This window comes from Callorhinchus milii, unplaced genomic scaffold (assembly GCF_018977255.1).
Source record: "Callorhinchus milii isolate IMCB2004 unplaced genomic scaffold, IMCB_Cmil_1.0 Scaffold15, whole genome shotgun sequence".
Classification (NCBI taxonomy): domain Eukaryota; kingdom Metazoa; phylum Chordata; class Chondrichthyes; order Chimaeriformes; family Callorhinchidae; genus Callorhinchus; species Callorhinchus milii.
Window position 1 is genome coordinate 1,228,238 of NW_024704756.1, and position 26,642 is coordinate 1,254,879.

Consider the following 26,642-nt stretch of genomic DNA (forward strand, 5'->3'; position numbering starts at 1 on the left):
TTCTAAAACCTTCATATCTAGCATAATTTCATACATCAGCGAGGTTATAATAAGCCTCGCATTTGATCACAAAAGTTCACTTGAAATTGCTGCCAATGTAGTGCTTGGCTGTGTATTCACAGAAAAACATGGCAGCCCTTTTGAGCACAGTTTCACAAATAGTCATGAAGCAAGTGACCAAGCTATCTGAGGGAATTTTTCGGCCGCACACCCTTCTCTTTTCCAATAGTGTCACAGGATCTCTAACTTCCACCTCAACAGGCAAACAAGGCCTCAGTTTAACATTTTATCGGACGACAGCACCACTGACAATGCAACCATGCCCCCAGTACTGCATTGGAGCGTCAGCCTAGACTGTGAGCATAAAATCCTGAGGTATGTTTTGAACTCAGAACCTTCTGACCTAGAGGTGAGAGTGTGACTGACTGAGCCAGGCTGACATCTGTTAATACTCCACTGATGCTGAGTCACATCCAGAACATTCAGATGCTCATTGACCTGTGGTGGACTTCCAGTCTCTGTGTGTCAGATTTCCAGTCTCTTTATATGTCTACTAATAGGTCGGGTGATCCCAACTGGACAAGAATGGGGAAACTTGTCAGATACTGTGTCGAATTGCGAGATATCACTCCCCTCGGAGAGAGAGAGTGAGAGAGAGTGCGCTCCATTCCAGACAAAGAGATCTTCCCGGACATAGGTGAGATACACGTGTGCACCAGTCTGATTTGGAGACTCTTAAACATGTTCAATGGGGTTAGGAACTTAGCTGATTAAAAACCCTACAAGTCTTTCCTGAGCTCTGGAGATAGAATCATAGAATGTCACAGCACAGAAGGAGACCATTCAGCCCATCGTGCCTGGGCCAGCTCTTTGAAAGAGATACCCAATCAGTCCCACTACCCTGCTCTTAACCCATAGCCCTGCAACTTTTTTCCTTTTTAAGTACCTACCTAATTCCCTTTTGAAAGTTAGATCGTAACAACTCTCTGGGTAAACAAATTCTCGTCTCCCTACTGGTTCTTTTGCCAATTATCTTAAATCTGTGTCCTCTGGTTACCCACCCACTCACCAGTGGAAACAGCTTCTCCCTATCTATTCTATCAAAATCCCTCATAATTTTGAACACCACTATGACAGGTTGCCTGGAACGATGATAAGAGGCCACGACACTGGGACTCATTTAAAAAGCCGCTTGATGCAGCGAGAGGGAATGGTAGGGGGTGGGTGTTGTGGAGGGCTGAGATCGGATGGGTTGAAGGGCCTTCTTCTTCCAGGCTGATTTAGTGAGATATTTACTGTGACAGGATAGTGGTGATTTGCATATCTCTGTAACTCATGCTGGATTTAAAGTCTGTTTTATTCACAAGTGTCTTAACATCAAAGGGACGGGAAAGCTGCAGTAATTGAATGATCAGGACAGTCTCCTTTTTGCCAGTGAGCCTCTGTAGTTCAGCTTCTAAGGAAACGTGTTATTTTAATAACAAATCCTCTGTATTATTCATCTGCCGCTTTGCTGAAACCCTTTAGGAACTTTCTCTCGTTTGGAAACTAAGATGTTTTGAATGTTCAGCCCCGGGAGGAGGGGGCGAAGGCTGTGTGGAGCAGCAGCCAAGCTGTGTGGCACTTGAGTAGGCATGTCAGCTGAGGGCATTTAACCTGCTCCTTCCTTAGACCACACCAACCCAATGTAACCAATGGCCCAACCTGTCCATGTACTCAACCTACCCAACGACCCAATCTATCAATGAACCTACCCAACCTGCTCACCCGAGTCAACCCACTGACCCAACCCTACCTCTTTGGAGACCTGGACCTCAAATAAAATTACGCAAAAATTTCTGAATATTTTACCATCCCCCAAGACTCTCACTACCCAATCCTTCTCTGTGGCCCTTCAAAGGCAAAACACTTTCCTGCCCGGATAACGCAATGACCATTACTGCCTGTGGCTGTGTCAGCCTGGCTCAGTGGGTAGCACTCTCCCTTCTGGATCAGAAGGTTGTGAGTTGGGGACCCAGCTTTGACTCTCTGGTGCTGAGCTTGGGAGACAGTCTTTCAGACGACGTATTAATCTGAGGTCCTGTCTACCTGTTAAGGTGGATTTAAAGATGACGCAACACAATTGGAAAAGAGAAGGAAGTTTCTGCAGGCATCCAGATCAAATATATTGTACACCTTTACTGGTGCAAGTATCATTATCCCTCACTACAGCCTGGACTGCACAGCACACACCCATTCCTCTACCTGTCCCCTAAGCTTGGCTGACTCCTCAGCTCCACCATCAGCGGCCGTATCTTCATAGAGTAGAATCATAGAATATTACAGAAGGAGGCCATTCGGCCCATTGTGCCTGTGCCGGCTCATTTGAAGAGCTGCCCAATCAGTCTCACACCCCTACTATTTCCCCATATCCTTGCAAATCGTTCCTTTTCAACTAACTATCTAATTCTCTTTTGAAAGTTGTTATTCAGCCATTAATCTCCCAACCCTCTGGAACTCTCTACTTCAATCCCTCTGCCTTGCCCCCTGTTTACTTGTCTTCACCTGAAGACTTTCTTCTTCATCTGTGCCCACAGTCACCTCCCCTCTCTCCCAGCTTGACATCAGATTGTGCCATTTGTAAGCGCTCTGAGACACTACCCCGTGTGAATAATAATAATCCTTGCATTTGATATAGCGCCTTTCATATCTTCTAGACGTCCCAAAGCGCTTTACAGAATACACTGTAAAGTGAATTGACTGTGTATTTTGTGGGTGAAACGTGGCAGCCAAGTGCGCACAGCAGTGTCCCACAAACAGACGTGGATTGAAGTGACCAAATTATTATCGTTTTTTTTTGAGGGATTATTATCAGGCGTGGAGTAAGGAAACTTGCCCAAGGTTTCGCCCTGACTGCCGGGAACCGAACCCAGGTCTCTCCCTTGCGAGGCGAGTGCTCTAACCACTGAGCTACAGGACTCAAAGGGCATAAGTCGTTGTTGGTCAGTCAGTGAAGCACTGTCCGTGACATGGCACTGAGTCCCTCCTGTAAAGACATTCCTTATTAAACAAGGTCACGTTCCTGGTTTGCAAGAAGTGTGAGTATGGTGGGGAAATGGCAAGTTTTCTGAGGCTGTACTGGCTGCTGATACCAAGCAAGCCTGGCTCCAACTCTGGGCTGATGGAAAGTGACTGTTGATGTTCCCTGTCTTTTATTATTAGCCTCAGTTAGTATCTGCCTCCCCTGAACTCTACCTGTTTTGATTCCCTTCTCTTCACGCAGCACCTCACACACACTAGCAAGTCCTTCGCAGTCAATAATTACTTGCCTTCCTTTCTCTAACCCCGTGCTCTTGGAGCCTGCTCTATTTTTAAATTAAATTGAAGACGATCGAAAAAGGAATTAAAGGGGAGGTTAGAAACCCTTTCTTCACATAGGGAGATGGTTACAAGCAAACAACGTTGGAGCAGTGAAAACTGAGGGTGATGTGATCAAGTGCTTTAAGATAAGGGAGAGGTTTGAGATAATAATAATCCTTGTATTTGACACAACATCTTATCGCATCATTGAGCCATCTCAAAGCACTTCACATGAACACTGTAAAATGGAGTTACTGTGTATATTGTGGGTGAAATATGGCAGTGTCACACAAGCAGCCATGGATGGAGTGAATGACCCATTTTATTCAGGGATTTTTATTTAGGAAATAACTCCCTTCTCTTTCCGAATAGTGCAATGGGATCTTTAACATGAACCTAAAAGGCAGACAGATGGGTTTAAGGTTTAATGTTTTATCTGAAGGACGGCACCTCCCACAGTGCAACACCCACCCAGCACTGCACTGGAGAGTCAGCTTAGACTATGTGATTCCACGTTCCGTCTTAGGGCTTGAACCCACAGCCTTCTGACTCAGAGGCAACAGCACTACCACTGCGCCAGGCTGACAATTATAGAAGATAAATAGTCAGGAACTATTTTCTTTGGTTGGTGATTTGAGGGAGTGAATTTAAGATCAGAACCTCAGATAGGGAACAAGGATTTGGCATGGAAATCTCATCAAGCTGTTTCTTAAACAAATCCCAGTGTCCTGGCCTCAACCATTGACTTCCTGGTAACCCTGTTCCATTTGTTAATTAACCTCTGGGTAAAGTGGCACTTCCTGGTGTCTATCCCGAAACTGCACCCCTGACCCTGTGCCTCTTGTACTGCTGCCTCGGTATATTTAAACGTATCGTTCCTATTTATTTCCTGTAATCATTTAGTTTCTACATCCCTGTAAGGTCACCTCTTGAGATAACAACAACAATAATTTGCATTCATATAGCGCCGTTCACGTGGGGCATTGTCTCGGAGCGCTTATTAAAAGACATCTATTTCAAGGCTGTAATACAGTCAATTCTACTTTGCAATATATTCTGTGAAGCGCTTTGAGATGTCTCAACGACATGATAAGATGCTATATCAAATGCAAGGATTATTATTATTAAATCCTGAGGAGTCCTGACTTAGCTTGCCATTCCCGTAGCTACCTTACTCAGATTCCGTCCTCTCCCTATACTGCGGACGGAGTTACGTTTTAAGAAAAAATGTGGCTATTCTGGTTGCTGTAGAATCTCACTGGTGAGACAATCAGTTTCCACAGTACCCGTGCCCTCAGGCAATATTAAGAGCTCTCTCTATCTCTATCGCTCTCACAAAGTAAATAGAGAACAACAGTTTAGCACAGTACGTTATTTTCCCCAGTCACCATCTCCTCTCCTGAATAATATGGAGTTCCGTATCTCTGTGGTTAGAGCGCTCGCCTCGCAAGTGAGAGACCTGGGTTCGATTCCCAGGCAGGGCGAAACGATAGGCAAGTTTCCTTACTCCACACACCTGTTTACCGAGCAGTAAGTAGAAACCTGGTTGTTAGTCGATTGAAGGATCGATTCTCCAGGGGATAATATTCCCTCCAAAAAACAAAAATAAATTTTAAAAAATATGATTATTTGGTCACTCAATCCACGACTGTTTGTGGGACGCTGCTGTACACAATTGGCGTTTCGCCCACAAAATATACAGTCAATTCACTTTACAGTACATTCTCTGAAGCGCTTTGAGACGTCTCAAAGACGTGATGAGGCGCTATTACAAATGCAAAGATTATTATAAAATACAATGTGAAGCGTATGAGACTTCTCACCGATGTAATATATCAAGCACAATTATTATTATTGTCATGATTATTATCAGTTTTGCTAAATACAAGTTTTTGTTGTTGCTGCCCATTAAATGGCTGCCACAGTTTGTGTACAAATATAACTTGACAGAAACCGAGAAGCTGACATGATGAGGTGTGGTCAAAATAATAACATGCAGCTGGGGCGGGGGGAACAAAGTTACAGAGGGAGGGAGGAGAGAGGGTAGGAGGGAGGGAAGGGAGGGAGGAGAGAAGGAGGGGGTGTGGAGGGAGAAACATTAATCTATTGTTTCCTTTGCTCTGAACTTGATCCCATTTATCTGCATGTTCCTCAGAGCTGTGTCTGAGACCCGCTGTTACTGACTGTGACCATGTGCCACAGAGCTGAGGTCTCCATACACACGACGTGATCAGTGAGAGTGAGAGGAACAATAAGGATCTCTTTATCGAGCTGTGTGTTATTCAGCCGCTTCTCAACTGGCCGATGCTCTGCTGAAATCAGGCTCCACGCTCTCCCTCCGATCCCAAATATCCTTACACTGCTTCTCTGTCTATTGTTTTTGGTGAGCCGGGTGTCTGACACATGCGGAAACTTATCACCTGCTTGAGAGTATCCAAACTGAGATCTCTAGGTATCCCACCTACACATGGAAATCCCAGAGAGAGATTGTTGGAATGGAATGTGCACTCTCTCTCTCTCTCTCGGGACGCACTCTGCTTACGTAATTCTGGCAAGTATTAGATGCAGGTTGGCAAGAGGCCAAGGCTTGGGGGACCCCAGAGTGTGCGCTGTGGGTGACTGGTGGAGTCTAACCAGCTAACAACGGAAAGCTTGGCATTGTGACATTGATATCGCTGTCTGGCAAACTTTCCCACTAGTTGCCCAGCTAGAATGACCCTCCCCGTTAAGGGTTAACGGGAGCTGAGTGGGAAATGTCTCTGTCTATTACTCTCAAACTAATTTCTCTGTCTATTACTTGCCAAGTCAGTTGAATAACTGACTGTTCTCAGATGGAGCCTTCGTTGTGTGAAAGGACAATGGCAGTCATTTTAGAGACAATGGAACACTTTGTAAGGACTATAGGTCATTTTAAGGGAAATTGGCATTCATTTTTATCCAGATATGCCCTTTGATTGCTTCATTCTCCTCTTCAATGCTCCAGATAACGATCCTTTAATTTGATGTAGTGCCTTATCAGATTGTTGAGACGTCTCAAAGCATTTCACAAGATGTGTGTATTTTGTGGGCGAATGTGGCAACCGATTTGCACACAGCAGTTTCCCACAGACAGCCATGGAGTAAGGGACCAATTTTATTTGGGGGATTGTTGGCCAGGACATCGGGAGAGAGAGAAACTCCCTTCTCGTTTTGACGCCGTAGGATCTTTAACATCCACCTGAATCTGCTGGACAGCAGAGGACATGTTGCAGGCCGGAGCCCTCTGAGCTCAAGGTCACACACAGACAGACATACACGGGGTGGGGGGGAGTGAACGGGGGGAGTATTAGGACCAATATTTGAAAGGAAAAATATGAAGGTATTAAAGGATATATCGGGGGGGTGGGGTGGCAGAGGGTAGGGGAGTGGGACGAAATAATATCTCGTACAGGGAGCTGGCATAGGCACGATGGGCCGAATGGCCTCTCCTAAGGTTGTGGGACACTGACACGATAGGCTGAGTGACCTCCCGCTGTGCCCAGGGCGTTCATGTGTGTACATCCCAGAGATGCCCGCACTCCCCACGTTAAGCACTGTGGGCTCACAGAGTAACGTTCTAAATTAAACACTCTAATGACCAATGAATGTTTCATTGTGCGGTTAAACTTTTATTGGGAGATAAATAAATCGCAGTGACACTGTGGCTGCCGGCTCGGAGCATGTTATAGCTGATGAGGTTTCCCACAGTAATGTCATCGTTGGGCTTGCGTCTGTTAATCTAACTCCCTCCCCAACCCCCCCCCCAAGACCTGCTAAACTGTGTGGAAGAGAGTGGATGGTGGTTGGTGGGGGGGGGGCAGGAGGTTGTCTCGACTCCTACTTTATTGCTGTTGGCTGTTTCCAGCGCAGGACAAAAAGTCCTTGCATCAGATCAAATGGCTTCTCACATCTCAATGTCTCAAAGTGCTACAGATGGGCCCAATTACCTCTACCCTCCCACCCCAAGGAGAACCCCCCACCCACTTCCCTCAATCCCAATTGATCTTGCTTACCTTCCCCTCCCCAATGAGACACCCCTTTTACCTCCCTCCAAAGAGACTCCAGCAACCTCTAGACCTCAACCAGCCCCCACCCAACTCCCACTCCACTGCCAAGTGTAGTAACTGTTTTTGTTCACAAATGTGGTGGTTTAGCTAGATCCCACATACAGGATTGGAGGTTTTTTGGCCAGGACACAGGAGAGGTGAGTCTCTGTTCCAAAAGTGTCAGGGCATCTTTAATGTCCACTCGTTAGACAGGCAGACTGGATCTGGGTTTAATGCTTCTATTCATAGATTTACACAGACTGTACGGCGCGGAAACAGGTCATTCGCCCAACCAATCTGTGCCAGTGTATACACCCACAGTCTTGCTCCTCTCTACCTCTGCGACCTACAAAAACTTCACCAACCTGTCCGTTCCCTCAATTCTGCAGCCACTGGCCTGCTCCACGTCCCCTCCCTGCCCATTCCACAATGGCGATCAAGCCTTCAGCCTTTCTGCCCCCACTCTCTGGAACTCCATCCCAGAGCCCCTCCACCTTGGGCCCTCCCTTGCCTCCTTCAAGGCGCATCTCAAGAGCTTCATTTACAACCGTGCCTTTGGTCAACTTCCCTCGTCCACCCCCACTTGCCCTCCACCCTTCTCTGATCCTAACCCACAGCAAACCCCTCATTGTCCAGAGCCTTGGGATGTCTTCCCAACATGAACAGCGCTGTATAAATTCAGTTTGTTTGTTGCTTGTTATACTCCACATGAGTCTTTCCCCACTCCTTACCCCCTCCCACCCTCTATTCCCCTCTCCCTCATGGGAAGATCTAGCTTAATCTTAAATGTATCTACATTGTCTGATTCAAACACTGCTTCAGGCAGCGAGTTCCACAATCTCATTACCCTCTATATGAAGTAGTTACTCCTAAATTTTCTCTTGGACCCCCCTAGTCACTACCTTATACTGTACCTTTTCTTATTCTTTAGCATTCAAGAGGGTTGATCTGATCGAGGTGTTTAACGCAGTGAAGGGAATTGGCAGATAATCGTTGGTTTGTAACAAAGGCAGGTGATCCTAAAATCAGAGCCAGGGTGATTCTCAGTGAGATCAGAACACGTTTCCTCACACAGAGGGTGATGAGGACATGAAACACACCACCACAGAATGTTATAGAGTCAGAATCAATCAGGATGATTAAGAGAGAGAGAGAGACTGGGAAGTAAAGGGATTAAGGTGGAATGAAGAAAAGGTAGGGAAATGGGATTAAAAGATCTGCTATGATTATCTCTCAATCCCATTTAGAATTTTAAATAGCTCAGTAAGGTCCTCCCTTACACGTCTCCTTTGACGTTGAAGAGCCTCATCTTACTTGACTGTTTGTTGCTCGCAGCTCCTTGCTCAGCCTCGTTCTCCTCTCCATGCACATCATGAGATCTTAAACCAAGGTCCCATCTGCCTGTTTAGGTGGACGTTAAAGATCCCATGGCACTAATTAATAAAAACCCAGGAAGAGGGTGGAGTCCTGTAGCTCAGTGGTTAGAGCACTCGCTTTGCAAGTGAGAGACCGGAGTTCAATTCCAGGCAGAGGGCCAAACCTTGGGCAAGTTTCCTTACTCCACACAGAGCCTAATAATAATCCCTCCAAAAAACCAAAAACAATAATAAATTGGTCATTTTCAATCTACGACTGTTTGTGGGACATTGCTGTGCGCAATTGGCTGCCGCGTTCGCCCACAAATATACAGTCAATTCACTTTACAGTGTGTTCTGTGAAGCGCTTTGGGACGTCCTCCCGACGTGAAAAGCGCTATATCAAATGCAAGGATTATTATATTTTCCCCCGGCTCCATAAGAACATAAGAATTTGCTGGCGAAAGAAGATCAAAGTCCACCCAGTTCACCTTCCACCATCCTGGCAGTCACTTGACATGTCATATCCCCAACTATACACTGTATATCCCCCAGATATTATTTTCTAGTGGAAATCTATCTGATTTTTCCTTGAAACAAACAATATTTTCTGCTTCCACCAGCTGTTTCCCATAACCAACAATAACAAATTACATTTGTATAGCGCCTTTCACGTCAGGAGGACATCCCAAGGCCCTGTAACAAGCACAACATTCGCAGCGGATGTTAAGCGATGGATTAAGGTGGTTGTACTGTACCTTCAGCTTGTCATATCTCTCACTCAGAGAGGAGACCTGGTGTTCCCGGTGCCGGCCCACAAGTTTGCATAAGGCACAGATCAGCTGATCGTCCGTCACACAGTACATATTCACCTTTTCGTTCTCGTGCTCCAGGCACATGAGGCCACGGAGGTGGGAGTCGGGGATGGGCTCCACCAGCCGGTGGCCGGTGAAGGGCTTCTTGTTGGGGTGCGTGGCCCTGAGGCAGCGATCGCAGTACGACACCTCGCAGGTCACGCAGGTCTTCACCGCCTCCCTGGCCGGCTCCTGCTCGCAGAACTGACACTGCACACGCTCGCACGACATGGTGACGGGGGTCCGGGGTGCTCGCTCCCGCCGGCACTCGCTCGGGGAGTTGGATCCGCTCAACGAGGCTTTCTGGAAGCGGTCGATGATGTTCTGCAGAGTTACATTGCGTTTAAGCCCCTCCAGCCCGCGGTGGTTCAGGGAGATGACATAGCGGCAGGTGGGGCACTGGAAGGCTGCGATGGAGTCGATGGTCTCACTGGAGGCGCAGTGCGACACGAGGATACGATGGGCACAATTAAAGCACAGGCTGTGGGCGCAAGGCAAGAGTAGAGGATCCTCAAACAACTCCAGGCAGATTGGGCAGGTCAGCTCCGACTCCAATGTTTCCATCTTCAGGCAAAGGGATCGCTCATCGTCAGCAGTACCGAGGCGGGCTGCTCAGCTCCCTGTGCGGGGACACAATAACCATCAGGTACAGCAGCCTGCATTTATACAGCACAGGAGCCTGCGTTTATACAGCACAAGTGCCTGCATTTATATGGCACAGGAGCCTGAGTTTATACAGCACAGGAGTCTGCCTTTATACAGCATAGGAGCCTGCCTTTATACAACACAAGAGCCTGCGTTTATACAGCCCAGGAGCCTGTGTTTATACAGCACAAGAGTCTGCATTTTTACAGGATCCATCAACAATAACAATAGCCTGCATTTATACAGCTGATGGGTGTTTGTAGTGGAGGTAGATATCCGAAAGTGTGGTAGGAGATCAAAGGCTCCATCCCAGAGTCTCTCTGCCTCGCCCCCTCCCTCCCCACTTTTAAAGCCACCTTCAGGGGTAAAACAAAGAGGAGAAAATTGGGGAAGCAAATTTGTGTGAAAGTGTTAACATGGCCGGAGTGAAGGGATAATAATAATAATAATAATAATAATAATATCCTTGCATTTGATATAGCGCTTTTCACGTCTTCTTGACGTCTCAAAGCGCTTCACAGGATATACTGTAAAGTGAATTGACCGTATATTTGTGGGCGAAACGCAGCAGACAATTGCGCACAGCAGCGTCCCACAAAGTGGATTGAAGTGACCAATTTATTATTTTTTTTCTTGAGGGATCATTATTAGGTGTGTGGAGTAAGGAAATTTTCCCAAGGTTTCACCCTGCCGGGAATCGAACCCCGGTCTCTCGCTTGAGGGTAGGATTTCTGATGTGAACCTGGAGTACGATGCACGCAGAACACACAGGGAAGGGAGGGGGTTCAAACGCGAGAGACCCTGTCCCTTTAAGAAAAACACATCAGTGACTTTTTTAAAACAATGAAACGAAACACAAAGAAATTCCCAGTGGGAAATCCGTCCCACCAGCAAATATTTGCTCTTCAAAGCAAACAGAGCTGCTTTGCGAGGCGCGGCTGGTGTCACTAGGCAGCGAGTTTCTCTCTCCTGCTGTCCTGGCCAACAATCCAGAAGAGATCAGGCACCAGCTCACTCCATGGCTGTTTGTGAGACATTGCTGGGCACAAATTGGCTGCCGCATTCACCGACAAAATACGCAGTCACTACACTTTACAATAAATCTACTGTAAAGATTTACTGTAAAGTGTAGCGACTGTGTATTTTGTATCAAATGCAAGGATTATTTTATTATTCGCCTGCTCTCAGTGGTGCTGACATTTAACAAGGATTATCTGACAGGTTGGCTTCTGTCTCTCTCACTATTCTCTTGGTCAATTTCCCCACCTTCTGAAGATCCAACATGATGGACCCACAGCACTTGGATGGGCTGATCAGTCACTGACGACAAGGCTTCTTACTAATAATAATCGTTGCATTTGGTACAGTGCCTTACCACGTCAGAAGGATGTCTCAAAGCACTTCACAGGATTTATTGTGAAATGGGAGTTACTGTGTATTTGTAGGCAAACGTGAAGGCACAGTTGCACACAGCATGTCCCACAAACAGCCATGGATTGAGTGACCAATTTTATTTGGGGGATTGTTGGCCAAGACACCGGAAGAGAGAAAAACTCCCTTCTCTTCTTGAATTGTTCCAGGGGATCTTTAATATCCACCTGAACAGGCAGATGGGACCTCATTTAACATCTCATCCAAAGGACGGCACCTAAGACAATGCAACCCCCGCCCCCCGCCCCCCGCCACCACCACCAGCACTGCATTGGAGTCTCAGCTTAAGACTATATGATTTCGAAGGTATTGTGGATTCCAGCCCCAAGTCCCTGACATGGGGCTCGAACCCACAACCTTCTGCCTCAGAGGCGAAAGCGCTACCACTGAGCCAGGCTGACACTCACATTCTTCCCAGTCAGCTCCTGTTTAATGACAGGATAGAGTGTTCTAGCTGGATCAGCAGCGGGTAACTTGCTAAGCAGGTATAGCTGGTTAAACTCCACCTGTTACCCCAGCACACACTCTGGGGTCCCTAAGCCTCGTCTCTCGTCAACCTGCGCTTAAATACGCCATGGAATTAGGCAAACAATCCTTTCCCCAACTTTGTGTACATGGTCACACCTCTGATGTCTCACTCGAGCAGACATTTCTCATGTTCTGGCAGAGACAGTAAATGTTGGCGATTACCCTCACAGCTTAACTCTAGTTTTTTTGGATATTTGCTCACTCGCTCCATGGCTGTTTGTGGGATATTGGCTGCCCTCGAAATACACAAAACTATTTGAAAAGAGAAGGGAGTTTCTCTCTCCCGGTGTCCTGGCCAACAATCCCCCAAATAAAATTGGTCGCTCACTCGATGGCTGTTTGTGGGACGTTGCTGTGCGCTGCTGGCTGCCATGTTTCACTCACAATCTACGCACTTTGCAGTATATTCTGTGAAGCGCTTTGAGACGTCTCAACGTCATGGCAAGGCGCTGTATGAAATGCGAGGATTATCATTTTTCTGCAGTAGATCTGCGGAGAGCGAGCGAGCTGCGCACAGGAATCGCGGTGATGGTTTAGAGAGATGCTGTAAATCATTCCTCATATTGTCACTCAAGCCATATAATGAGCGCCTTGGGACGTCCTCCTGACATAAAAGGCCCTCTACAAATGTAATTGTGTATTGTATAATTGCTGCCGGTCACATTTACACACAGCAGGTCATTCAATACACTCCAATCACTGCTGCATTTAACTTGATAGTCATCAGGGAGACCAGAAGCTAGACTGACTTTTCTCATCTGATTTGCCCGCTTGGTGGCTGAGTGGGAGACATTACTGCGGGTAACTTAGCTGCTGTAGGCTCCTACAAATATACAGTCACTGCACTTTACAGTATATCCGGTGAAGCACTTTGAGATGTTTCTACTCCTCTCTCTGTCTCTCCTCTGCACCTCTCTTCATTCTGCGGTATTTAATAATACAATAATAATTCTTGCATGTGATATAGCAGCTTATCACGTCATCGGGACATCTCAAAGGGCTTCACAGGATATACTGTAAAGGATTGGCTGTGAATTTTGTGGGCGAAATGTGGAAGCCAGTTGTGCACAGAAGTTTCCCACAAACAGTCATGGGGTGATTGGCCAATTTTATTTGGGGGATTGTTGGCCAGGATACTGTGAGAAACTTCTCTTTTCAAGTAGTGTCATGAGATCTTTAACATCCATCTGAACAGGCAGACGGGACCTTGGCTTAACGTCTCATCCGAATGATGGCACCTTTGACAATGCAACCCCCACCCGCCGGCCATGGAGTGTCAACCAAGTCCCAATGTAGGGTTTGAACCCACAACCTTCTGACTCAGAGGCAAGAGCACTACCACCAGCATAAACTGTCATGATTATTACTATTATTATCATCAGGAATAAACTTGCCCTTCACATTCCTGAGTCTTGGCATTTCTGAATTGGTTTCCTTTCTCCTTTCTCCATCCAACCCTCAAATCCAACAACAACAACAACAAATTACATCTGTACAGTGCCTTTCATGCCAGGAGGACGTTTCAAGGCGCTGAACAATCAGGGGTTTGGACACAAGCTGGGGGTTGGGATCAGGTGGGGTGGAGGGATAAAGTTTAAAGTCTGCCCATTTATGTTTCAGTTGGTATTGTATTGTGTTGTGCTGTATTCTGTTGTATTGTGTTGCATTGTCTTGTATTGTTTTATATTATATTGTGTTGTATTGTGTTGTGTTGTATTGTGTTATATTGTATTGTGTTGTATTGTGTTGTTGTATTGTATTGTGTTGTAATGTGTTGTATTGTATTATGTTGTGTTGTATTGTGTTGTAATGTATTGTATTGTGTTGTATTGTGTTGTGTTGTAATGTGTTGTGTTGTGTTGTATTGTGTTGTGTTGTGTTGTATTGTGTTGTGTTGTATTGTATTGTGAGAGTCTGACTGGCCTGAGCCTGGGTACACACTCTGAGCCTCTTTACATTATTCTGAAACTGCTTTTCCTGCCAGCCAAGGTCAGCCCTGCCCATCACCTCCGATGGGAATTGACAGACCGGGAAAGGCTTTCCCGACTCCAGCTCCGCATTCCTGGAATATTCTATTCCCTCCCGAGCCTCTCTGGGACATTCACACACTTCCTGAAGCCAGGAGCGAATTGTCCGCTGACCTTGTGATCAGGTCCGACATGTGCAGCGGCAAACAACAGGAACGTGTGTGAGCTGATTTGGTTGGGGGAGCAACAGGGAAAAGAGATTCAACAAGAACTTATCATAGACAATAATCGTAATCCTTGCATTTGGTATACAACAACATCAAACGCAGGGATTATGGGAATCCTGCAGCTCAGTGGTTAGAGCACTGGCCTCGCAAGCGAGAGAGCTGGGTTTGATTCCCGGCAGAACAAAACCTTGGGCAAGTGTCCAAGCCAAGGAGCGTCTTATCAGGTCTTCGAAGCGGCTCACAGCTATGTACTGTAAGTATAGTGTAAAGTGGATTGCCTGTGTATTTTGTGGGTGAAACTTGCACTTATAGAACACCTTTTACAAAATAATATTCCTTGCATTTGATACAGCACCTTTCACGCTGGGAGACGTCTCAAAGCTCTTCACAGGAGTTACTGTAAAGTGTGCTTTGTGGTTGAACATGGCAGCCAGTTCGCCTACAACAACAACTCACAAACAGCCGTCAGTATCACTCTCACCTCTGCGTCAGGAGGTGGTGAGTTCAAGCCCCACGTCAGGGTCTGAGCTCACAGTGTAAGCTGACTCTCCTGAGGGGCACCTGTGCTGTTGTTCAGATGAGATGTTCTGGCCAACAAAATGCTTCATTCGCTGCTTGTGGAATGCTGCTGTGTGCAAATGGGCTGTCGCCTTCACCTACAAAATACAGTCACTACGGCTTCACGGTAAAATCCTGTGAAGCGTTTTGAGATGTCCTGATGTGAAAAGCACTGCATCAAGTGCAAGGACTGATATTATTATTATATTCCTTGCTTGTCACATAGTGTCTTATCATATCAACACACCTCAAACGCTTAATTATTTCTGTAAGGTGTGGTAACTGTGGGTTTGTAGGTGAACTCAGTAGCCAATTTGCACACAACAATGGCCTACAAACAGTTGGCATGTAAGTGACCAATATTATTTGGGGGATTGTTGGCCAGGACACCAGGAGAGAGAAACTCCCTTCTCTGTTCAAAAAGCGTTGTGGGATCTTTACCATCCACCTGAACAGACAGACGGGACCTCGGTTTAACTTCTCATCCAAAGCACAATGCAGAGCTGGGCCCAGCCCTGGAGAGTCAACCTGGACTGTGAGCTCAAATTCCTCAACGTGGGGCTTGAAGCCACAACCTTCTGACTCGGAGAAAGTGAGGCTGGTGTAGAGCGAGTCGCCTCACCCTCTGCCACAGCAGCATCAACAGAAATCGCATTGGACTGCAAGCACATTGCCACAGGTGTCAGCCCCACACACCAACCAACACTGATCAACAAACGTGAGTAAACCCTCCTGTAAGCTGTCAGCACCCACGTGGGCTATTGTCCTTTCAGGTGAGGGCGTTAAACCCAGGTCCCGTCTGCCTGTTCAGGTGGACGTTAAAGATCCCGTGGTGATGTTCGCAAAGAGTAGGGGGTTTCTCTCTCTCGCTCTCTCTCCCCCCCCCGGTGTCCTGGCTAACCATCGCTCAGATAAAATTGGTTGCTCACTCCATGTCTGTTTGTGGGACACTGCTGTGCGCAATTGGCTGCCACATTTCATCACAGTCAATTCACTTTACGCTACATCCTTTGAGACGTCTCGACGACGTGATAAAGAGCCATATCAAATGCAGGGATTATTATTATGGTGGTGGACAGCTGCTGGTGCAGAGACTCTCACACAGGAGAGAGAGAGAGAGAGTGTGAGAGCCCCTGTGATCGACACACCATCACATCACTGGCACCTCAGTAAGTTCCGACAGACCTAATACTACATGAACTGAAACACAAATGTTTTTCACCCTCAGTGTTGCCAGTCTGCCTGGTGTTCCTCTGTGTCTCAAACACCTCACCTCAGTTCGCTGGTCACTAGTTTCGCCCACAAAACACACAGCCACGACACCTTACAGTGTATTCTTTCACTGAATATACTGATTATTATATATTATGCTTCCCAATAACTGCTCAACCACCACATCAGCTGCCCCGACCTGACAATGACTGGACAATCATTCCCACCCCCTCCTCACCCGCCCGCCCTCACCTTAAACACACTGAGATCTGCAGATATACCGTAATTATCGCATCTCATTCACAGACATCAAAAGGGAAACAAGACCATGTTTGGCTTCAGGGTGAACCTCTGGTTTACTGAGAGCTCCAACTGGGCTCCACTCACCATCAAATCTCTCTCTCTCTCTCTCTCTCTCACTCACACACACACTCACTTTCTCACTCAGTCTCTCTCTGTCTCTCACACCCACTCTCTCTCACTCACTCACTCTCTTTCTCTCACTTTATGTCACAATCTCTCTGTCTCTCTCGCTCTCTCACTGCCTCTCTCACTCTCTTGGTCATGTTAGTGCTGTTATCCCATTTTCGCTCCCCACTCACCGTCCTTTCTCTCTCAGTCTCTCACTCTGAGTGTCTCACTCTCGCTCACACTCTCAGTCTCTCACTCTAAGTGTCTCTCTCTCTCGCTCACACTCTCAGTCTCTCACTCTGAGTGTCTCACTCTCGCTCTCAGTCTCAGTCTCTCACTCTGAGTGTCTCACTCTCGCTCTCAGTCTCTCACTCTGAGTGTGTCTCTCGCTCACACTCTCAGTCTCTCACTCTGAGTGTCTCTCTCTCGCTCACACTCTCAGTCCCTCACTCTGAGTGTCTCACTCTCGCTCACACTCTCAGTCTCTCACTCTGAGTGTGTCTCTCGCTCACACTCTCAGTCTCTCACTCTGAGTGTCTCTCTCTCTCGCTCACACTCTCAGTCTCTCACTCTGAGTGTCTCACTCTCGCTCTCAGTCTCTCACTGTGAGTGTGTCTCTCGCTCACACTCTCAGTGTCTCACTCTGAGTGTCTCTCTCTCGCTCACACTCTCAGTCCCTCACTCTGAGTGTCTCACTCTCGCTCACACTCTCAGTCTCTCACTCTGAGTGTGTCTCTCGCTCACACTCTCAGTCCCTCACTCTGAGTGTCTCACTCTCGCTCACACTCTCAGTCCCTCACTCTGAGTGTCTCACTCTCGCTCACACTCTCAGTCTCTCACTCTGAGTGTCTCACTCTCGCTCTCAGTCTCTCACTCGAGTGTGTCTCTCGCTCACACTCTCAGTCTCTCACTCTGGGTGTCTCTCTCTCGCTTTCTGACTCTGTCTATCACACTTCTCTGTCACTGTTTCTCTCTATGAATGTCGTTCTTTCTGTCTCTCTCTCCCTCTAAATCTCTCTTTCTGTGTTTCTCTAACTATCTCTCTCTCTGTCTCCCCCTCTCTTTCTGTCTTCCCTTTCACTCTCTGTCCCTCTCTCTCTCCCTGTGCTCCCCCCTCCCCTCCCTGTGCCCCTCTCCCTGTGCCCCCTCTCCCTGTGCCCCCTCTCCCTGTGCCCCCTTCTCTCTGTGCCCCCTCCCTGTGCCCCCCTCCCTGTGCCCCCCTCCCTGTGCCCCCTTCCCTCCCTGTGCCCCCCCCTCCCTGTGCCCCCTCCCCTCCCTGTGCCCCCTCCCCTCCTGTGCCCCCCTCCCCTCCCTGTGCCCCCTCCCCTCCGTGTGCCCCTCCCCTCCCTGTGCCCCCCTCCTTGTGCCCCCCTCCCCTCCCTGTGCCCCCCCTCCCCTCCCTGTGCCCCCTCCCCTCCCTGTGCCCCCCCTCCCTGTGCCCCCCCCTCCCTGTGCCCCTCCCCTCCCTGTGCCCCCTCCCTCCCTGTGCCCCCTCCCCTCCCTGTGCCCCTCCCCTCCCTGTGCCCACTCCCTGTGCCCCCCTCCCTGTGCCCCCCCTGTGCCCCCCCCCCTCCCTGTGCCCCCTCCCCTCCCTGTGCCCCCTCCCCTCCCTGTGCCCCACTCCCTGTGCCCCCCCCCCCCTGTGCCCCCTCCCCTCCCTGTGCCCCCTCCCCTCCCTGTGCCCCTCCCCTCCCTGTGCCCCACTCCCTGTGCCCCCCTCCCTGTGCCCCACTCCCTGTGCCCCCCCCCTCCCTGTGCCCCCCCTCCCTGTGCCCCCCCTCCCTGTGCCCCCCCCTCCCTGTGCCCCCTCCCTCCCTGTGCCCCCTCCCCTCCCTGTGCCCCCTCCCTGTGCCCCACTCCCTGTGCCCCACTCCCTGTGCCCCCCCCCTCCCTGTGCCCCCCCTCCTGTGCCCCCCCTCCCTGTGCCCCCCCCTCCCTGTGCCCCTCACCTCCCTGTGCCCCCTCCCCTCCCTGTGCCCCCTCCCCTCCCTGTGCCCCACTCCCTGTGCCCCCTCCCCTCCCAGACCCTCAGAGCCCGGGGTGGAGCCCAGGAGGAGGGGTGACTCACCGGGTGACTGTGGTGTCGGTGTCGGTGTCTCTGCCCTGACATTGTGCCCGAGAGAGAGAGAGAGAGGACAGAGAGAGGAGAGCAGCGGAGAGAGGGAGAGGACAGAGAGAGAGAGAGAGAGAGGCGGAGAGCGGAGAGAGAGAGACACCGCCCACAGCCTCTCCCACACACACTACAGTGCACACTCACACACACTACAGTACACACTCACACACACACTACAGTGCACACTCACACAATACACTACACTACACACACTACAGTGCACACTCACACACACTACAGTACACACTCACACACACACTACAGTGCACACTCACACACACACTACAGTACACACTCACACACACACTACAGTACACACTCACACACACACTACAGTACACACTCACACACACAATACAGTGCACACACACACTACAGTGCACACTCACACACCACTACAGTACACACTTACACACACTACAGTACACACTCACACACACAATACAGTACACACTCACACACATACAGTACACACTTACACATACATACAGTACACATACACATGCAATACAATACACACTCACACACAATACAGTACACACTCACACACAATACAGTACAGTACATCACAATACAGTACACACTCGCAATACAGTACACAAACAATACAGTACACACTCACACACAATACAGTACACACTCACACACAATACAGTACAGTACATCACAATACAGTACACACTCGCAATACAGTACACAAACAATACAGTACACACTCACACAATACATTACACACTCTCACACACAATACAGTGCACACACTCACAATACAGCACACACTCACACAATACAGCACACACTCACACAATACAGCACACACTCACACAATACAGCACACACTCACACAATACAGCACACACTCACACAATACAGCACACACTCACAATACAGCACACACTCACAATACAGCACACACTCACACACTACACAATAAGCACACACTCACAATACAGCACACACTCACAATACAGCACACACTCACACAATACAGCACACACTCACAATACAGCACACACTCACAATACAGCACACACTCACAATACAGCACACACTCACACAATACAGCACACACTCACAATACAGCACACACTCACAATACAGCACACACTCACAAACACTCACACAATACAGCACACACTCACAATACAGCACACACTCACAATACAGCACACACTCACACAATACAGCACACACTCACAATACAGCACACACTCACACAATACAGCACACACTCACAATACAGCACACACTCACAATACAGCACACACTCACAATACAGCACACACTCACAATACAGCACACACTCACAATACAGCACACACTCACAATACAGCACACACTCACACAATACAGCACACACTCACACAATACAGCACACACTCACACAATACAGCACACACTCACACAATACAGCACACACTCACACAATACAGCACACACTCACACAATACAGCACACACTCACAATACAGCACACACTCACAATACAGCACACACTCACACAATACAGCACACACTCACACAATACAGCACACACTCACACAATACAGCACACACTCACAATACAGCACACACTCACAATACAGCACACACTCACACAATACAGCACACACTCACAATACAGCACACACTCACAATACAGCACACACTCACACAATACAGCACACACTCACACAATACAGCACACACTCACACAATACAGCACACACTCACAATACAGCACACACTCACAATACAGCACACACTCACACAATACAGCACACACTCACAATACAGCACACACTCACAATACAGCACACACTCACACAATACAGCACACACTCACAATACAGCACACACTCACAATACAGCACACACACTCACAATACAGCACACACTCACAATACAGCACACACACACACAATACAGCACACACTCACACAATACAGCACACACTCACACAATACAGCACACACTCACAATACAGCACACACTCACAATACAGCACACACTCACACAATACAGCACACACTCACACAATACAGCACACACTCACAATACAGCACACACTCACACAATACAGCACACACTCACAATACAGCACACACTCACAATACAGCACACACTCACAATACAGCACACACTCACAATACAGCACACACTCACACAATACAGCACACACTCACAATACAGCACACACTCACAATACAGCACACACTCACAATACAGCACACACACAATACAGTACACATTCACATACACACAATACAGTACACATACAAAATACAATACACACAATGCAGTACCTACTCACACACACACTTACACTACAGAGTCACACACTCACTCACACACATACACCACAGGGACACACACTCACTCACACACATACACCACAGGGTCACACACTCACTCACACACATACACCACAGGGTCACACACTCACTCACACACATACACCACAGGGTCACACACTCACTCACACACATACACCACAGGGTCACACACTCACTCACACACATACACCACAGGGTCACACACTCACTCACACACATACACCACAGGGTCACACACTCACTCACACACATACACCACAGGGTCACACACTCACTCGCTTTTCGTCCCCCAGAGGGTAATTAACAACTGGAACAGCCACAGAGTGAGTGCCCATCTTGGGGCAGTGTTGTCCTGGACACCGGGAGACAGAGAGAAACTCCCTTCTCTTTGAAGAGTGCAGTGGGATCTTTAACATCCACCTGAACAGGCAGACGGGACCTCGGCTTCACGTCTCGTCTGCCTCCGACAATGTAGTACACCGCCACTACATTGCAGTATCAACCTCGTCTGTGAGCTCAAAGTCCTGTCGTGGGGCTCGAACCCACAACCTTCTGGCTCATTGGTGAGAATGCTACCAACTGAGCCGGGCTGATATGTGTGTGAGACACTGAACAGCACAGCATTCTCCTCTGTCAGCACCAAAATGTTTCTTAAATTAGTCTTTATGGGACAAGGGCAGGAATTGGGAGTTGAGGTACAGATCGGCCATGATCTTATAGAATGGCTGTACAGACTCGAGGGGCTGAATGGCCTCCTCCTGTCTCTATGTTACGACCAGGCAGGTCTTCAATATTTACACTCATCCTATCCCTTCTCCCTCTCTCTCGCTCCCTCTCGCTCGCTCGCTCTCTCTCTCTCTCTCTTACCTCTCTCTCCCTCCATCTCTCTGTCTCGTGGGAACGTAAACTGAGAGCTGGAGTTTCAACAGCCGCCAGTGGAGGCTGAGCGAATGGGAGCGCTGTGTTATTTTGCTGTTAAACAGATCAATGTGTCCAGGAGACAGCTGACATACTCTTCCTATTTAATCAGCTGTGTGAGTGATGGATTGCAGGGCTGAGCTCAGCCCAGCTCATTCACAGAAAGAGAACGTCTCCGAGAGAGGAAATCAATCGCTGCTAATGGGCCTGTCACAGGCAACGGGTGCTCAGCCAGGCGTGTCATCCCATCACATCATCCCGGCCACAAGAAGGAGCAGAGCGTCTCACAGCAAACCCTGGTGTGAGAGCGAGAGCGACAATGGGCCATGAGGACAGTCCATAACAGTCCACACCGACATGTCCTCTCCCTCTGCTCAGCGGGCTCCGGCCTGCTCCATGTCCCCCCGCCTGGCCTATCCCACCATCACGGGTCGGGCCTTCAGCCTCTCTGCCCCACCCTCTAGAACTGTATCCCACAGCCCCCCCCCCGCCTCGCCCCTTCTCCTGCCTCCTTCAAAGCCCGTCTCAAGATCCTCCTCTTCAACCGCGCCTTTGGTCACCCTCCCACCCCTACCCTCCCTGCCCTCCAGACCCCAACTCCCAGCTCGGGTCCAAATCCCTGACTTGGGACGTCCTCCTGGTTTAAAAAAAATGTAGAATAAATAAAATAATAATAATTTGTTCACTCAACCATGACTGTGGTTGAATTTACTTTACAGCATATTCTGTGAAGAGCTTTGAGACATTTCCACGACATAAATATAAATGCAATTTGTTGTTCTTGATAATGCCAGAACTGGATTCCCACAGTCCCCCTACCCCACACAGCACAAACCCCCACCAACCACCCAGACCCCCACACCCCCACCCCCTGAGGCCTGAGGCTAAAACCAGATGGAATTTCAGGACTCTGGAGCCCACTCCCTATGGAACCTCCAGCAATTTAATAGCAAGTTGAGGTTCGAAAAGTTGCCAAATATGCAAAATATTTTGCTTTACTTTTAGTAGAAATACAAACCCAACTTCTGGCCAAAAATACCTGTTCTATTTTTACTTTGCATTAAAATAATACCAAAATAATCCTAGTATTTGATACAGCGCCCTTTATGCCCGAAGGACATCTTAAAGCGCTTCACAGGATTTACTCTAAAGTGTGGTGACTGTATTTTGCAAGCAAACGTAGCAGCCAGTTTGCACACAGCAACGTCCCACAAACAGCCATCACCGTTTTTTATAGTCTAGCTCAGAGGTTCCCAGATTGTTTTTTGCTGCGCTGCCCTTTGGAGATTCACGTCCCAGCGTTTTGGACCTGGAAGTTAGGAGAGGGGAAGTACGGAGTCAAAGATAGCTGTAATATTCTGATTCTCAACGAGTGAGTGAAACAGGCAGATGTCGTTACATCTGATATTGCTAGTGCGTCAACTAAAGTGCTTGTTGCTGTGAGAATAGAGAGAGCTATTTACTAGTCCCACTCCTCTGGGGATTCCAACCGGCTCTGTCCTGGGAATCCTGATGGGAAGTGGTCAGTGGTGAGATACTGGAGAGCGAGCACCACTTTAGATGTGCAAACCGAAGCTGGTAAAAAATAAATTGGGGGGAGCGGAGGGTCTGGACTCCAGGGAAGAGGAGAAACGTGACAATTCGAGCTCGGTCGAGCAGCCACTGAAGAGGCAAAGCTTGTCACTAGCAGGACATGCATGATTCATGGCGATGTTTATCACTGCAAGGAACCCAGAGCCACAAAAACCTTTACAATTTCATCCAAAAAAAACCGTCTCACAGTGCTTCACAGGATGTTCTGTGAACTGAGTCCCGTAGCTTAGTGGTTAGAGAGCTTGCTTCGCTGGCGAGAGGACCTGGGTTTCATTGCTTAGGCAAAATTATAGGCATTTTTTCCTGCTCCACACGCCTCTGTTTACCTTGCTGTAAGTAGGGAGCCCGCTGTTAGTCGATTGGCAGATCGCTTTCCAGAGGTAATGATGCCTTCAAAAAAAAATTGGACACTCAATCCACAACTGTTTGTGGGCCACTGCTGTGCATAATTGGTTGCCGCATTTTGCCCACAAAATACCCAGTGACTACACTTTACAATATATTCTGTGAGATGTCTCAATGAAATGATAAGGCGCTATATCAAATGCAAGGATTATTATTGTAGTTGAACATGGCAGACAGTTTGCACAAACAACATCCCACAAACAGCCATGAAATAAACTGGGGGATAAATAAACAAATCAACATCCCCCAGTTATAAACCAGGACACCAGAAGAAACATCCTTCTCTTTTTGAATAACAATAATCCTTGCATTTGATACAGCACCTTATCACGTCTTCGAGACGTCTCAAAGCACTTCACAGAATATACTGTAAAGTGAGTTGACTTTTTGTGAGTGAAATAGTGCCATAGCCTCACAAAACCTCAGTTTAATGTCTTGTCTGAAAGCCAATGCAGAGCTGCCCCGGCACTGGACTGGAGTATCAGCCTAGATTCTGAGTCCAAAATCCCGACGTGGGGTTTGAACCCTCAACCTTCTGACTCAGAGACAAGAGAATCACCATCCTCGTCAAGCACCGATGTTGACCAGCTCTTTGGGGAGGGGCAGGAGTCACTGAAACAAGCTCTCTGCGGGGGTGGGGGGGGGGGGGGGGGTAAGATGGGCTTTGAAGTGATCAGGACTAATTATGTAAATGTCTGTCACACTCCCGCCTTGGAGTCAGAAGGCTGTGGATTCCCACCAACGTCCCGATGTGACTTACACTTTATCTGATCGCAGTGCGATACGGTCTTTACAGAGGACAATCACCCAGAGCGCAAGAATGTTAATAATATGTCTAAGCTGCTGCTCCAGTGCATCACTGGGGGAACATTGCATTGACGGAGGTGCCGTTCTTCAGATGAGACATTAAAACCGAGATCTCATCTGCCTGTTCAGGTGGATGTTAAAGATCCAATGGCACTATTTGAAAAGGGAAGTGAATCTCTCTCTCCCGCTGCCCTGTCCAATAATTCCGCAAATACAACCAGTCACTACACTTCTGTAAATCCTATGAATCGCTTTGAGACGTATCAACAAAATGATACGGCGTTATATCAAAAGCAAAGATTATTAATAAGAATGTTACAGGTGCATAAGCTCACTTTGTTCTAAGTGCAAATTTCTGCAGATCTTAAAGACCATCACATGTTTATCACGTGTTCAACATGTTCATCACATGTGCATCGTGCTCATGCCGTGCTTAGTGCTGAGGTTCGCTCTAAATTTAGAAGCTGGTTTTCTGTGATTCTTAAAAAGAAAGCAGCCTTCAAATTTAAGACTGGATTTGAGAATTTTCCACAATTCTGAGCAATCGTATTATGATAATAAATAAACCTTGCATTTAACACAGCACCTTATTACTTCATTGAGACGCCTCAAAGCTATTCTTCCCAGAATATACTGTAAAATGAATTGACTGTGTATTTTTTGGGCAAAACATTGCAGCCAATTATGCACAGCAGTGTCCCACACATAGCCGTGGAGAGAGTAATCAATTTTGTTTGAAGGGATTATTACCTCCGCAAAGCGATCCACCAATCAACCAACAACTGGATTCCTACTTAATGCTGGGAAAGCAGGGGCATGTGGAGTAAGGAAACTTGCCTAGGGTTTCGTCCCGCCTGGGAATTAAATCTGGGTCCTCTCTCTTGTCAGGTGAGTGCTCTAATCAATTCGCTACGAGGTCCTACTCTTACACTCTAACGCAAAATAAATCTCACAGATGGGACAAGGTGGAATGTCAGGACTCTGTGGTGCAGCAACAAGTTGATGGACGGGTTTGGCTGGAAGATGAACCTGATGTAGGGTGAGCCACTGCGGACAATCTCTGAACGTGACCAGAATGATACCAGGGATTAAAGGGTTAAATAGTGAGGACGGGTTGCATAAACTTGGTCTGTATTCCCGTGAGTTTAGAGGTTTGAGGGGTGATCTGATTGAGGCGTTTAAAATAATAAAGGGATAGCTGATAGGGTAGCCACAGAGAAACTATTTCCTCTGATGGAGAATCCAGAACAAGAAGCATCCTCTTAAAATTAGAGCCAGACCATTTAGGAGTGAAATCAGGAGGTGTTTTTTCACCCAAAGGGTGGAGGAAATCTGGAACTCTCTCCCCAAAAGGCTGTGGACGCTGGATCCATTCACCTTGTCAAGACTGAGGTGGACAGATATTTGTTAGCTCAGGGTATCAAGGGATATGGGGTAAGGGCAGGTAATTGGAGTTGAGGTACAGATCAGCCGTGATCTTATAGAATGGCAGAACAGGCTCGAGGGGCTGAATGGCCTTATGTTTCTATGACAGTGATTGAGGTGACATTATGCCAACCAGTTCCCGGAGCAGTGCCTCCTCCTGCTGACACCGCCCTCTGAAACCTCAACCTTTTCATCCTGTTTGTAATCCAGCTGCTCCTGTCCTGAACAGCCACTGCAATTTAACCTTCTCTTTCTCCATTCAGAACTGACTCAGTGAGTCCGTCACCACCAGCCCCCACCCACCCACCCGTGGCCCCACCCTCGCACAGCTCCCGTCCCTCAGTTCAACATCCTTGTCCTAACCTTTAAATCCCTCCAATGGCCTCGTCCCACCACAGGATACAATCTACAGAGCCCGAGAGTGTGGAGAGCACGAGAGAGAGAGAGAGACCCACCACAATCACACGATTATATTC

At 48.0% G+C, this 26,642-nt stretch overlaps 1 protein-coding gene across 1 annotated transcript in view; it reads right to left on the reverse strand.

Moving 5' to 3' along the window:
- The window catches only part of LOC103177033 (probable E3 ubiquitin-protein ligase MID2), a 94,227-nt gene that overhangs the window by 38,225 nt on the left and 29,360 nt on the right, over positions 1-26,642 (reverse strand). The window contains exon 2 of the mRNA XM_042340809.1: positions 9,517-10,232. Coding sequence (XP_042196743.1) covers positions 9,517-10,176 — 660 coding nt within the window. The 5' untranslated portion in view covers positions 10,177-10,232. The remainder of the gene's footprint in view (positions 1-9,516; positions 10,233-26,642) is intronic.